The sequence below is a fragment of the Panulirus ornatus genome, chromosome 5 (genome assembly GCF_036320965.1).
Source record: "Panulirus ornatus isolate Po-2019 chromosome 5, ASM3632096v1, whole genome shotgun sequence".
NCBI classification, from domain to species: domain Eukaryota; kingdom Metazoa; phylum Arthropoda; class Malacostraca; order Decapoda; family Palinuridae; genus Panulirus; species Panulirus ornatus.
This window is the reverse complement of record NC_092228.1, coordinates 17958747-17974885: the sequence shown is the minus strand read 5'-3', so window position 1 is coordinate 17974885 and position 16139 is coordinate 17958747. Positions and strand designations below refer to the sequence as shown.

At 44.5% G+C, this 16139-nt stretch overlaps 1 protein-coding gene across 9 annotated transcripts in view; it reads left to right on the top strand.

The window, feature by feature from the left end:
* The window catches only part of LOC139748608 (uncharacterized), a 158350-nt gene that overhangs the window by 130371 nt on the left and 11840 nt on the right, over positions 1–16139 (top strand). For all 9 annotated transcript variants that reach the window (XM_071661751.1, XM_071661743.1, XM_071661744.1 and 6 more), the window contains one exon: positions 12331–12447. In XM_071661751.1, coding sequence (XP_071517852.1) covers positions 12331–12447 — 117 coding nt within the window. The remainder of the gene's footprint in view (positions 1–12330; positions 12448–16139) is intronic.

Genomic DNA, 16139 nt, shown 5'->3' with positions numbered 1-16139 from the left:
GTTATAAAAAACAATGAAGTACTGTTGTTATATAACAATATCTCTTCATTTGATGATTTTCAGCTACTTTAATTGATTTAACAGTTTCTCATTGGCAGTTAAGGTTACGGACTGGGAATGGAAGGTGTTATTTTACGGTGGGTGATGGCGACGATTTTAGGCCCCAAAGAACTGACGTCAAGATGAGAACAGTGAAATGGCCGGGTGGTCTGTACGGGGAGCGAGCGGCTAGTCAAGGCAGGTCTTCCCTCCATAAACAAAGCGTCCCTGTATGTGAGGGGTGATGCAGGTGTGGCCGTAGTATGGGTGTGGGTGGGTGTTTGATGGGTAGGTGGGGCACGGGGCCTAGCCTGGAGGGAGGAGTGGAACAAGTGAGGGGTAGCCATGCGTCAGGTATTGATCAAGCTACGCTGGTACATGCCTGCCTCCCTCCCTCCCTCCTTGCCTGCCGGACCTTGTCTTGACTACTCTGTACTTTTGTTTCAAACGTCTCAACCTTGTCTTCCCTTAAACCCTTGAGCATGGCGGCACACAACCCTTAAGGATGAGGTCAGTTGCTAATTGCTTGACTTTTTGTGCGTGCATTCCGTTGCCAGACTTTGTATCTTCTTGCACGGTGCTAACCACTCGTTTGCGTAATGATCATAGTTTTTTTTTCTCGGTTTATGAGTTCGCTTGCGTCACTTAAAAGCCAGCAGATTCATGTTTGTTTTCATGTCTTGTTTTTATAAGCATTTATCGTCCACTGTCACTCATTCATTAGAAAGTACATGAAAGATATTTTCCAGTGTATTCACGCATGGATCTTACCAAGCAGATGTTTTATTTTTGTTTAAAACAACGACTTCGTGTAATTAATACCCAAGAAAATTTGAATTGTTGATTACTTTGAACATGAAGGACGTAAGGGTCACGTAATGTCAGAGCGTGTAGTTATTGGACGGCTGGGAGTTCGTCACGCAGCCTAGTGTAACTGGACCACCATTGCTCACCCAGATGATAAATCTTTTATTTTTAATGTATAGTTCCCAGGAGCACCAGGTCCAGGATGTAGGAAATTAAAGTGAGTCAATTATGTTCAGGTAATAAAGTTTTTTTCTGGACCTCTTTTGTGTCTGTTGAAGGCTACATCACAGGGTGATCAAGTCTTTATCGCGGTCATGACTTGAAGAGAGAAGAATCTACGAGTCTTTACGAAGAATCTACAAGTCTACGGAAATGGGAAAACGGGTTCCTCTTCTTTTTCTAAAAGGGATGAAGGTCGCATGTGTAAAGGGAACTTGTGTATTTGTTGAGGAAAGGGAAGGTGAAGAAGACTGAGAAGAACGAAAATAAAAAAAAAAAAGTTTTAGACTCGCATATTTTAACTGGTTTCCTTATTTCCCCCGACATGATAAGCTGAGGTGATGTCGGAAATTAAAACGATGTGGACGTAGCTTGGACAGGATCGGTAAAGCTGAATATTCATGAATAGTTCAGGAGATATATACACCAGTGTGTAGCTTCTAATGGTGGAGCAACGAAATGAATAAATTGCCCCTTCGCAGTGAAAGCAGCACCTAAGAAACTCAAGAGAGTAAGAACAAACACGATTAGATGAATAAAATAAACTTACATGGATTAACAAAGCGCGCAGTAATGTTAGGATGAAAATAAGTATAAGAAGTTTATAGGTGTATTTCCTTAGTTAACTTTATTATCATTATTATTATTATTATTATTATTATTATTATTATTATTATTATCATTATTATTATTATTATTATTATTATTATCATTATTATTATTATTATTATTTTTTATTTTTTTTTTTTTTTTTTGCTTTGTCGCTGTCTCCCGCGTTTGCGAGGTAGCGCAAGGAAACAGACGAAAGAAATGGCCCAACCCACCCCCATACACATGTATATACATACGTCCACACACGCAAATATACATACCTACACAGCTTTCCATGGTTTACCCCAGACGCTTCACATGCCTTGATTCAATCCACTGACAGCACGTCAACCCCGGTATACCACATCGCTCCAATTCACTCTATTCCTTGCCCTCCTTTCACCCTCCTGCATGCTCAGGCCCCGATCACACAAAATCTTTTTCACTCCATCTTTCCACCTCCAATTTGGTCTCCCTCTTCTCCTCGTTCCCTCCACCTCCGACACATATATTCTCTTGGTCAATCTTTCCTCACTCATTCTCTCCGTGTGCCCGAACCATTTCAAAACACCCTCTTCTGCTCTCTCAACCACGCTCTTTTTATTTCCACACATCTCTCTTACCCTTACGTTACTTACTCGATCAAACCACCTCACACCACACATTGTCCTCAAACATCTCATTTCCAGCACATCCATCCTCCTGCGCAAAACTCTATCCATAGCCCACGCCTCGCAACCATACAACATTGTTGGAACCACTATTCCTTCAAACATACCCATTTTTGCTTTCCGAGATAATGTTCTCGACTTCCACACATTCTTCAAGGCTCCCAGAATTTTCGCCCCCTCCCCCACCCTATGATCCACTTCCGCTTCCATGGTTCCATCCGCTGCCAGATCCACTCCCAGATATCTAAAACACTTCACTTCCTCCAGTTTTTCTCCATTCAAACTCACCTCCCAATTGACTTGACCCTCAACCCTACTGTACCTAATAACCTTGCTCTTATTCACATTTACTCTTAACTTTCTTCTTTCACACACTTTACCAAACTCAGTCATCAGCTTCTGCAGTTTCTCACATGAATCAGCCACCAGCGCTGTATCATCAGCGAACAACAACTGACTCACTTCCCAAGCTCTCTCATCCACAACAGACTTCATACTTGCCCCTCTTTCCAAAACTCTTGCATTCACCTCCCTAACCACCCCATCCATAAACAAATTAAACAACCATGGAGACATCACACACCCCTGCCGCAAACCTACATTCACTGAGAACCAATCACTTTCCTCTCTTCCTACACGTACACATGCCTTACATCCTCGATAAAAACTTTTCACTGCTTCTAACAACTTGCCTCCCACACCATATATTCTTAATACCTTCCACAGAGCATCTCTATCAACTCTATCATATGCCTTCTCCAGATCCATAAATGCTACATACAAATCCATTTGCTTTTCTAAGTATTTCTCACATACATTCTTCAAAGCAAACACCTGATCCACACATCCTCTACCACTTCTGAAACCACACTGCTCTTTCCCAATCTGATGCTCTGTACATGCCTTCACCCTCTCAATCAATATCCTCCCATATAATTTACCAGGAATACTCAACAAACTTACACCTCTGTAATTTGAGCACTCACTCTTATCCCCTTTGACTTTGTACACTGGCACTATGCACGCATTCCGCCAATCCTCAGGCACCTCACCATGAGTCATACATACATTAAATAACCTTACCAACCAGTCAACAATATTATTATTATTATTATTACCTGGACGAAGCTCTTGTGTTACTGATCCCTGCTATGAGACAGGCCTCAGAGGAACCCATTGCTCTAGTGCTGTTTGATATCACTCGTGTTCAGTTCTGTATTATGGACACTTTCCAGGTGATGTGTGAACTGATAAATCTGGCTACTCAGTGACAATGTGTTCATCAAGAATATGAAGGTAACAACTTTCAGCACAGATGATGTCTCATGGAAACTGTTTGTAGCCGGGAATGTGAGGGCCTGTCTGAACACAGTACCCCTTGTAGGTGCTAGTTTGGCTCCTGTTATCAAGTAGTATTCCAGATTTTTACTGGTCATTTTCGTCGGATTTTTCAGTGCCCTTTCGAGATGAAGTAAAAATGTCATCACTTGTAAATGTCACATTTGTTAGATGGTGTTGGCCTGGGTAAGGCATGGCGGGCCAGTAGAGCTAGTACAGAGCATCCAACCTAGACTTCCCTGTAACACGTCGAGAACCATCAGGTATCAAGTATTTTCCTGATAGTCCGGGGAATTTTTACTCCCGCCTGAACTTACAATTATGTTTAATTGTACCAGTCTACGTCAGGTCTGAAATTAACGATATTATACCTTGGACAATCGCATGTTTACCAAATGGCGTCCTAGCTTCGTCTCTTCGATGTATATCAACTGACTGCTACATTTCTCTCTTGTGTCTCCCCTGATGATGTGATTATTACACGTAAGTGCACTCGGGAACATCGTGTTTTATTTCCCCATAGACTCATAGGAACATCTTGATCACGCGCAAAATTGTGATCCTTTCCAATATATATATATATATATATATATATATACTTATGTATATATCATATTCCTATGAGTCCCCGGGGAAATGAAACACGATATGTTCCCAAGTGCAGTTACGTGTAATAATCACATCATCTCCCCTGATGATGTGATCATTACACGAAAGTGCACTTGGGAACATGGTGTTTCATTTCCCCATGGACTCATGGGAATATACTTGATCACGCGCTCAATTGTGATCCTTTCCAATATATAGAACTGTACAGTGTAGTCAGCTCATCTTGCTCCGTTGTTACCAGGCAGACACATCTTGGCCAGCTTGGATGACGTCAGCCTCCTGTCTGGAACAACAAAGTTTTAGTCGCTCTTTGATGCATAAGCATGACGGTGCATTTCTTCGTTATAATGGCTTGGACATTTGGCCCGTAGGCCTCACTCGTAAGGGTCATCTTAAACCCGTGGGTGTACAGTGGTCTGACCTTTTGGACCACGCCCTAGTCCTGAGGCAGTGTTGGGTGGCGACATCAATAATGACAACATGTTGCATAAGGGAACTACAGACACACGAGAGAAAAGAAATCCCATCGGAACTTTGAAAGGATTTTCAATTTTCTTGCCTATTCCTTCGAAGCGACTGTCATGTATAATACAGTGGGTGTTCACTGCGTTGTCCGATGCGGTTAGTGGCCTAAATTTAAGTAAGCAGATGGCGTCGACCTTGGATTGCTGGTTTTTTTTTTAAGTTTTCAAGGCCAGCCAGAGTTCTCACTACGTGTTGAGTAGTGACAGATACTTTGAACATATGGAACATAATCTTTTCAGTACAGTTGTAAAAATTTTAATATAATAGAGATCTTCACTGGAAATTAGGGATTTACTTTTCATGGTGTGGGAACAACACACTGCACGCCTATTTGGATGAAAATAAACGAAAAATATATCATCTGCTTAACAATTTTTAGTTACCAGAGTATTAAAACTCTGACTTGTGGGTGGAATATCTTGACGGCATGAAGAAATTGGTTGGTAAAGGTTGGAATAATTAAGGGGCCCGGAGACAAAAATAGCAGTTGGGACCGAGATGTCCCTCCCAAGCACTGCAGTTTGAAGGCCAGGCCATCATACCCGAGTATCGAACCGGCGCCCTCGTGTGATGCCTTCGTGCAAAGAGAGATTAATTTCTTGTTTCCAGTTTAGGGACACCACAGAAATTATGGATTTGAAAGAAATGCATAACAGTTGATTCCTTACACTTGGAAGTGAGAGGTGATTTTTACCGAGGGGGTGTATTTGGAGCATTATCATTTTTTTTTTTATCGTGAATGATAGATGTTTATATGGCATAAGGTGAGGTGCCTGCGGACTGGCAGAATGCCGGTATATATATATATTCATTAGTGGAGGGAGGTAGGGGAATGGAAAGACCATGAAGGTTGTGGAAGGATGGATTTAAATTTAAGAGGCTTCGAGTTTACGTCTGAAGTGGTCAGGGGAATCTGTGCAACGGTCTGTGGAGTTTAAGAGCTTGGTTGTGTTTACGTAGGCAGTGGTTTTGGTCCCTTATTACGTGGAAGATAAGAGAGTGGAAGTGAGCATATGATACCGTTTTTCTCTTCATGGCGCTTCGTCAGTAACACGGAAAAATGATGAACAAGTAAAAGAAAAAAATTATTAGAGGGGATGGCTGTGGTGATCAAGGAAAATATGCATTGAAATAAATAGAACCCCAATGTAAATTAACCTAACCCATGTAAATCTCTAATGGGCGTCAAAATTTACAATTAATTTTGAATATGATCGAAATATTCCAAGAACATTGTTATCTTCCTTCTGCAGTATTGGGTCTTTGCATGGCAAGAAGTAAATACTTTCAGTTATCAAACCTCTCAGCAACTAAATAAACCTTAGCCATAACACTCACCTTTCAAATCACATTGAGAATATGTTGAAGTGAGGTTGCTACAGCATTTTAGATGGCTTTGTCTTTTTCATCGGTTCTCGTTTTGATTTTTTTTTTCCCCTTTATCCATCTCACGGGTAATCTTAGGATGAAATTCTATGCGCCAGATTTCATTTACCTGGACAAAATCATATCTAGCAAGTGCAGAGTCCATTAAATGAAGCTCCACTTTAGAGACATCACAGCGTAAATTCTGGATTTGGAAGAAACGCGTGTCAGTGGACTCTACCGTAAGTGTAAGTGATTTACACTGGGGGAGCGTGATTTGGAACATTATTTTTACCTTGTTAATTATAGAATTAATGAGTGGGTGTGGCTGCGATGATCAAGAAAAATGTAGGGCGGAAGTTGAGCGAAAACATAATTGGAAAGCGACAGACCCTTTTAGAATCCTATCCAAATTTCACCAAGAGTAATTTTTAACAATAATGTCGAAATAACTCTGCCATGTGCCCTATGTCTTTTTTTTTTGTTTAGTGGAAGTAAACTTATTGGGGAAATACAGCTAACAAACCTTCCAGCAGCTGAGTCTCATAATCCATAATATTCAATTTTTTTTTTTCAAGTAACATCGAAGCTAAGGAAATTGTTGTTTGCCAAGAGATGTTGGATGAGGTTTCCGGTTTCTATCGATTTCCAGATTTTTTTTGAGGTTCCGCTTACGGGACCCGTGATCATTATAGCCCTGGTTATCCTGACCATTAGTATCGTAGAATGAAATATATGATATTACAAATCATGCTGCCCAGATATCAAGTACATACATATGCTAAGTATTTGAGGAAATCTATTGATGTGTTTCACCCAAATCCGCGTTATTTCTGTGGTGCCCCATAAGTAGAAATGTATAGTTTTTAATAACTATTTAAAAGCAAAAATACATATTTGTGAATATTAGAGCTCATTTTTAGTGTAATAAATATATTACGTTCCTGCCATTGTGGTGTACTGCAGCGGGTCACCGGTGGTACTTGACGCACATGTTACTAGGATCGACCGCATATCCCTCCCTCCTCCCTCCTCCTCCATAACGTGCCAGGAGTCACTATCGTGAGGTTTAGTGTGATATATGCGAGTCCAGGTGGTCTGAACGCTCCCCGCTCACAGGCACACACACACACACAGCCGGACGTTGAACCATTCTCGGTGTCCCAACATGATCTGCTTACTCATATTTACATTGTTGATGTTTAGGATTTCTAGGGACAATTTTTTCATTTGAATTTTTTTGGCAGACTAAACACATTTGTCAGGTATAAGGTGTCAAGTTGCCGGTTATTGTCAGAAGCGTAGTGTAAGTTGTACATATCGGACCAGTGAATTATTATCACACACACACACACACACACACACTTCTCATTACTACCACGCAAACTAGGTCACCAGACGTAATACGCTAGGCATGGCTTCCGTGTCATTGGTGGAAATAACGTGTGCGTCCCGGCCTAATATCAAGATGGCAATACATGTTATTTGACAGGGAGGGATGGACGGTGAGATATCATTACCTGCAGACTTCTGTTTTCTTGAATTAGATTTACATTAGCGACAAGTGGCACGACTTGCCAGTAAGTCTGGATCAACACTTCGTATTTTGAGAATGTATCTTAACCCCTGAGGGCAGTGGGTATAATATGGCTTGCCCTTTGACCTAGCATTATGGGTAGGGTCAGAGGTCAAACCAGTATATTCAAGGATCGTACCGTCTTACAGGATTCATACCTAAGGAAATTGGCAGATATTTTTTTTTATATAAAACGGTTGCGATGGTGACTCAAACACACTTAAAAATGTCTCATATAGAAACAGTATGTTTGTTGTTGACCTAATCGATTCTTTTGCCGAGTCAAAGTATCAAGGTTGACCAGACCATTAACAATGACAGAGCACTATCATTACAACTAAATTAGGTCTTTAAAGTCAAAAGTTCAGAGGTGAAGACCGCTTAACCTAAATGGGTGAGTCATCTGATTGGGTGAAGAGAGACTAGTGTTTACAGTAGCAACAAATTATTAACTGAAGGTTTATGGCTGCAGTGGTAATTAGGATTTTTTTTTTTTACTTTGTATTTCAGTAAGATCTCTCATTTTCTGTATTTCTTCCACGTGATCTTTATCTCCGTGCTTTTTTCCATGGGTCGGCTCAAGTGCACACTTGCCCCATCTGTGGGAATTGATATTAACAGAACTCTGGTCCCTCATCCCTAGCCCCAAAAGGTTGTTGAAATAGGCAGAGACAGTTAGGCGTCCTGGGATGAACTATAGTTATTACCCAAATTTTTCATATTCATGCGGTGTTATTGATGGGTTGCGTTGTTCCGCGATGCAAGAAATGATCAGATATGAAATACATTTCTTCGAAAGTCCTCCTGCAGTGGGGAGGGATGGATACCCAGACCCACGAATGTCTGGGCTGGATGTCTGTTATCATATGTGTGTGTTCGTCTGTTTCATATCTTTTCTATTGGATATCTCTTTGTGTATATAACTCTTCTAAATGAAGACCTGCTTGGGTGATGGACGTCTTTTCTGATTGGAGACCTGCTCGCGTGCTGGACATCTTTTCCTGATTGGGTATGGTTCGTTGATTATATTAGTGAGGGAAAGCGTAAGTTAACCAACTTGTCAAATTTGAAGTATAAAAGGGCATATAGTTACTGCGGTAACTGAGACCGTATTTATGCCTGTGCTGCACGATTGGATGACGGTTGGCTCCATGGCAGCAGGAGTCGTGCCGGGTCTAAACAGACCAGCGGGAAGGGGGAACGTTTGTTGCTTTGTATCGCCATATGTGTCTGTGTGGTGCAGTACAGGTGTCATATATATATATATATATATATATATATATATATATATATATATATATATATATATATATATATGAGGGGGGAGGGGGTTGTTATTTCATGTGTGGCAAGGTGGCGATGGAATGAATAAATGCAGACAGTATGAATTATGTACATGTGTATATATGTATATATCTGTGTGTGTATATATATGTATACGTTGAGATGTATAGGTATGTATATTTGCGTGTGTGGACGTGTATGCATATGCATGTGTATGTGTGTGGGTTGGTCCATTCTTTCGTCTGTTTCCTTGCGCTACCTCGCTAACGCAGGAGACAGCGACAAAGCAAAATGAAATATATATATATATATATATATATATATATATATATATATATATATATATATATATATATATATATATATATATATGTATGTATGTATGTATGTATGTATGCGCCAAAACGAGAAAGTGTTAGCGTGTTGGCACAGACAGTGGGATGAATATTGGTAAACAGGAAAACTGGGACAATATAGACGGCGCAGGTGTGACGAGTGTTGTTCTCCCTCCCTCCCTCCCTCTTGGCCAGGTCATTCACCTCTCCCTACCCTGTGTCGGCCTAAATTTGTAGGCCTGATGTGTATGTAAGTAGTGTGGATGTTGGCGGACGAATAACTATGTTTATTTAACGACCGCTGTATTATTTGTGAATGTGTGTGGGTGGGTGTGTGATTTTATGTACAGTATGGAAAGTAGTTCTACACTCGTGGGGCCCCATCTCTTGAATTTTGTCTCAAATTTTTAGACTTGCGTATGCTATCAGCAGAGTTTCATCAGCTAAGCTCTTCCATGTATCCAGTACTCTTATAATACAAAAGTAGTTCATATCTTTTTTAATGAAAATTTAGGATGGTATTTCATTACAGGCTATCCTTCTAGAAGTCTTTGCATGTCACGACCAACTGTTCCCAGTCCACATAGTCAGACTGGCTTTAATACTTGGAGGTTGTTATCAAATTACCTCTTATTCTTCTTTTCCACTGAGGGGCCCTTTAAGTATTCTGACTTCCTACCGTAACTGAGCACTTGATTCCATTTAACATCTTGTGCTGCCTTCCTGTGGACCTTCTTTGTTAGTTCTTTTTCAGCTCCTGAACCCTTGTGACCCAACTTGAAAAGCATATTTTGATTTTGGTAAAGCATGCGTCGTTAAAAGTTTCCTGAACATTTTCTCACCGTGTACCTAAAAGCAGTTCAAATTTTTGGCAGCAGACTGCTCATCACCTCAACACCTTAGTGGTGGATTCCTGTAACTTATATGTAACTTATTTCCTTATTTCTAGAGTATAATCATATTGAAACCCTGTATCACAGTTTACACATCCTTATTACGTTGCAGTTCTTAGGGTTGGAGTACATCAGCTGTTTACAAGGTGTGGAGTATGTTTCGGTCCCCTTGTAAGTTGATACATTTCTCATCCTTCTTTCATTCATGATCTTGGCATCATCAGCAAACAATCAGGTAAGAGTCCAGTCCCTCTGTCAAGTCATTTACGTAGCTCAGGTGACCACTTCTCTCAAGCTGGGTTAGCTGCGGGTCGGCTGCCGCGGGATGGATTCGAACATGGGCGGGCGTGAATCATGCTTAGCAACAGTAACCTCTACACCACGGAAGCCCGTCGGTATCAACCCGGTTAAGCTGAGGATGTGGCCACAGTGACTGACCTTAAGGTCATGGCGTCTTGAAGGATAATGTTCATGTCTTAAGATTGTGTTGTCATTTTCCCCACGCTGCCTCTCTTCCTAGTCCTTCCGTGATGTCTAGTAGTTGTATCTGTGTGGTGAGTCACAGGCAGCCATAGTTGTTAGATGAGTAACTGGCTCGCGCTTCTTGAAGAAAGAGGAGTGAAGGACGGATGTATTTTATGTGACTTTGTGTTCCATCCTGTCTTGCTGCAGGTGCTGGGACGTAGATTTTCCATTTCTAATGTTTTCGGCTTAACTGTGGTGTTGCTGGATTGCCACGTCTCGAGGGAGGTGCACACTATGCGGACCGCTGAATTGCTTAACATGAACATATTAATCCTTTGGCATATTTGATTTGGCAACACTGAGGGTCATTGCCACATGACGTGGCTGAATTAATTATGGTGCCAACTGCGTGTCGTGTTTACTGTCGCCTCTCATAGTTATAATGGATGATTATATGACATTATGTCTGTAGTGTTCATGTAAGTAATTGTTTATGCTTATGTACGGTTTTGTGAGACATTTGCATGTATTATTGTCATATGTGGCTCATGATTGAGACGACAGTACGAGAGGAAGGGTGTGTCATGACAAGGGACCCCGGCACACATGCCAACATGGGGGAGGAAACACACTCACTCCTTGACCCCCAGTTTTATATTATCGTAACAGAAAACAAAAGTCCTTACGAAGAATTTCTCGTCCCCGTGTCCTTTAGTTCTGATTATATTCCTGACGCCTTCGACAAAAGTAGAATAGGCGTAATGTCAAGCGCTTTCCTCCTCAAATAAACGCGATGACTCCACATGACGATCGATAAGGGGAGAGGAGGTCGTATGTGTGTGTGTGTGTGGCGTCTGACCCTGTGTGGACGATCCGACCCAGTAGGGAACACTGGTAGTGTGGCTACTGTGGTTTGGGATCACACGAGGCTCCATCCAATAGGGATAGCGAGCGAGTTAAGGACCCTATAGGAATTTCTCTGTCACACCTTCGTATGACCCATGAGTATATATATAACGACCTGGTCTTTGACCTGACTGCTCAGGGTCAATGTCAAAGGCCAGGTCATCATATACTCAGGGGTCGTACCATCTTGATCGAGCTTATGATTCGGGAATTGTCCAAATGTTATGATTTGTTTTTGTGATAATTGATGTATCCGTTGGATACCCGTTTTCTGCTCAAAAGAAAATAGAAAATGGGTTTCATTTGACTTGATATATATGTAGACACTGTATTGTGGACACCAGGGGGTTTAAACTCGCTTTATCTTTACTGTTTGTATGTTATGGCGAGAGTTTTAAGGTGTTACCTCGTCTCTTAACCACTGATATGTATCATGTCTAAAATTCTTAACTTAATGTATGTGCACACATGTACACACTCCCAGCTTACTCCAGGTACCTTTTCATTGTCCGTCTTCTCGTGAAGGGGATGATGAACGGCTGGGTTGACTGTGAGCCGGCTGGCTGACAAGTCTGGGATTCGACCCTTCGAATTCTAGATTGAGGGTGACAACGCACACCACTGCACCACAAAGGCTTTGTGGTGAGAACCAGTGTGGTGAGGCTCGGTGACCTAACCTAACCCACCTCCCTGCGTCTTGGTTGCAGAAGTGGAAGCGGGAGAACGAGCGATTGCCTAAGCATCGGCAGCGACCCCTCCCTCAGGAGCCGACGGGCCCCCTGACGCACGACGAGTGGAACGAGTACGCCTGGAAGACCGCCCAGGTAACGTGCCCACGCCACCATTGTATGGGGGGAGTAGAGGAGGGGCGGGCGGGCACGCCAGGTGTGTCCAGGGGGCGCGCCTGCGCGTCATGTGCTGGGCCAAGACTGTGGTGGGGCCTGCCCAGGACCTACCTGGAGTTAAGACATCAGTACCAGGAGAGAGAGAGAGAGAGAGAGAGAGAGAGAGAGAGAGAGAGAGAGAGAGAGAGAGAGAGAGAGGTGGAGGTGGGGTTGTGGGTGTGTGGGGGAGAGAGAGAGAGAGAGAGCCGGAATGACCCCTGTATATCCTCGGGATGTTCACATATCCTCGTTCTTACTCTAGCAGGGAAAGCAGATGGATATGTATACTGACGGTGGGCATGAGGCTCGGTCACTGACCCTACAGATAAGGTGAGTTCTCCAAGTGTGCGTATGAGTGAGGCAGGCACCGCCCACCGCTGTGGTGACCCCCACGCTAGACCAATACCTGGGGAGGGAGCGGCACCTGTGGTCAGAACTCTTGGTCACGGAGGAAAAGACATTCCCTTCGTCAGGATTCACTGTCAAGGTGTTTACATGAGGAGGTTCCCCTGGCTTGCCCCTGCTGGTGAGGGGCAGGGTCGTGCAGGGGTATCAGGTGATGGTATTTGTTTTGACTTAACTGTTTTTGAGTTGAGGTGACGTAGTTATGGTAAGTTGGAGAGTGTCAGGTTTGTGTGTGTGTGTGTGATGGTCAGCCAAGTGTGGTCTGTTGTGAACTGTCTTCATCACTGTTGCCACCACCACCACTGCCATCACTACCACCACCACCATCACTACCACTACCACCACCATCACTACCACTACCGCCACCATCACTACCACTACCACCACCATCACTACCACTACCACCACCATCACTACCACTACCGCCACCATCACTACCACTACCGCCACCATCACTACCACTACCACCACCATCACTACCACTACCACCACCATCACTACCACTACCACCACCATCACTACCACTACCACCACCATCACTACCACTACCGCCACCATCACTACCACTACCGCCACCATCACTACCACTACCACCACCATCACTACCACTACCACCACCATCACTACCACTACCACCACCATCACTACCACTACCACCACCATCACTACCACTACCGCCACCATCACTACCACTACCGCCACCATCACTACCACTACCGCCACCATCACTACCACTACCACCACCATCACTACCACTACCACCACCATCACTACCACTACCGCCACCATCACTACCACTACCACCACCATCACTACCACTACCGCCACCATCACTACCACTACCGCCACCATCACTACCACTACCGCCACCATCACTACCACTACCACCACCATCACTACCACTACCACCACCATCACTACCACTACCGCCACCATCACTACCACTACCACCACCATCACTACCACTACCGCCACCATCACTACCACTACCACCATTACTACCACCACCATCACTACCACTACCGCCACCATCACTACCACTACCACCATTACTACCACTACCACCACCATCACTACCACTACCACCACCATCACTACCACTACCGCCACCATCACTACCACTACCACCATTACTACCACCACCATCACTACCACTACCGCCACCATCACTACCACTACCGCCACCATCACTACCACTACCGCCACCATCACTACCACTACCACCACCATCACTACCACTACCACCACCATCACTACCACTACCGCCACCATCACTACCACTACCACCACCATCACTACCACTACCACCACCATCACTACCACTACCACCACCATCACTACCACTACCACCACCATCACTACCACTACCGCCACCATCACTACCACTACCACCACCATCACTACCACTACCACCACCATCACTACCACTACCACCACCATCACTACCACTACCGCCACCATCACTACCACTACCGCCACCATCACTACCACTACCGCCACCATCACTACCACTACCGCCACCATCACTACCACTACCGCCACCATCACTACCACTACCACCACCATCACTACCACTACCGCCACCATCACTACCACTACCACCACCATCACTACCACTACCGCCACCATCACTACCACTACCGCCACCATCACTACCACTACCACCACCATCACTACCACTACCGCCACCATCACTACCACTACCACCACCATCACTACCACTACCGCCACCATCACTACCACTACCGCCACCATCACTACCACTACCGCCACCATCACTACCACTACCGCCACCATCACTACCACTACCACCACCATCACTACCACTACCGCCACCATCACTACCACTACCACCACCATCACTACCACTACCACCACCATCACTACCACTACCACCACCATCACTACCACTACCACCACCATCACTACCACTACCACCACCATCACTACCACTACCACCACCATCACTACCACTACCGCCACCATCACTACCACTACCGCCACCATCACTACCACTACCGCCACCATCACTACCACTACCGCCACCATCACTACCACTACCGCCACCATCACTACCACTACCGCCACCATCACTACCACTACCGCCACCATCACTACCACTACCACCACCATCACTACCACTACCACCACCATCACTACCACTACCGCCACCATCACTACCACTACCACCACCATCACTACCACTACCGCCACCATCACTACCACTACCGCCACCATCACTACCACTACCGCCACCATCACTACCACTACCGCCACCATCACTACCACTACCGCCACCATCACTACCACTACCGCCACCATCACTACCACTACCACCATTACTACCACTACCACCATTACTACCACCACCATCACTACCACTACCGCCACCATCACTACCACTACCACCATTACTACCACTACCACCATTACTACCACCACCATCACTACCACTACCGCCACCATCACTACCACTACCGCCACCATCACTACCACTACCGCCACCATCACTACCACTACCACCACCATCACTACCACTACCACCACCATCACTACCACTACCACCACCATCACTACCACTACCACCACCATCACTACCACTACCACCACCATCACTACCACTACCACCACCATCACTACCACTACCGCCACCATCACTACTACCACCACCATCACTACCACTACCACCATTACTACCACCACCATCACTACCACTACCACCACCATCACTACCACCACCATCACTACCACTACACCATCACTACCACCACCACTGCCATCACTACCACCACCACCATTACTACCACCACCATCACTACACTACACCATCACTACCATTACCACCAACGCCACCACTACCACCACCATCACTACCACCACCGCCACCATAACTACCATTACCACCAACGCCACCACTACCACCACCATCACTACCACCACCACCATCACTACCACCACCACCATTACTACCTCTACCACCATCACTACCATTACCACCATCACTACCACCAACGTCACCACTACCACCATCACCACCAGTGCCACCGCCATCACCCCCACAACCACCATCACCCCCTCAGTCACCATCACTACCACCACCGTTCAGAACACCATCATGTGCATCACAGTCGTCGCTGACACCATTTTCAGCATTACCATCACCACCACTTGCGTCAGAAGCACCAGATTATGTAACCCTTCCTTCTCTTACACGTTTATTTCCCACC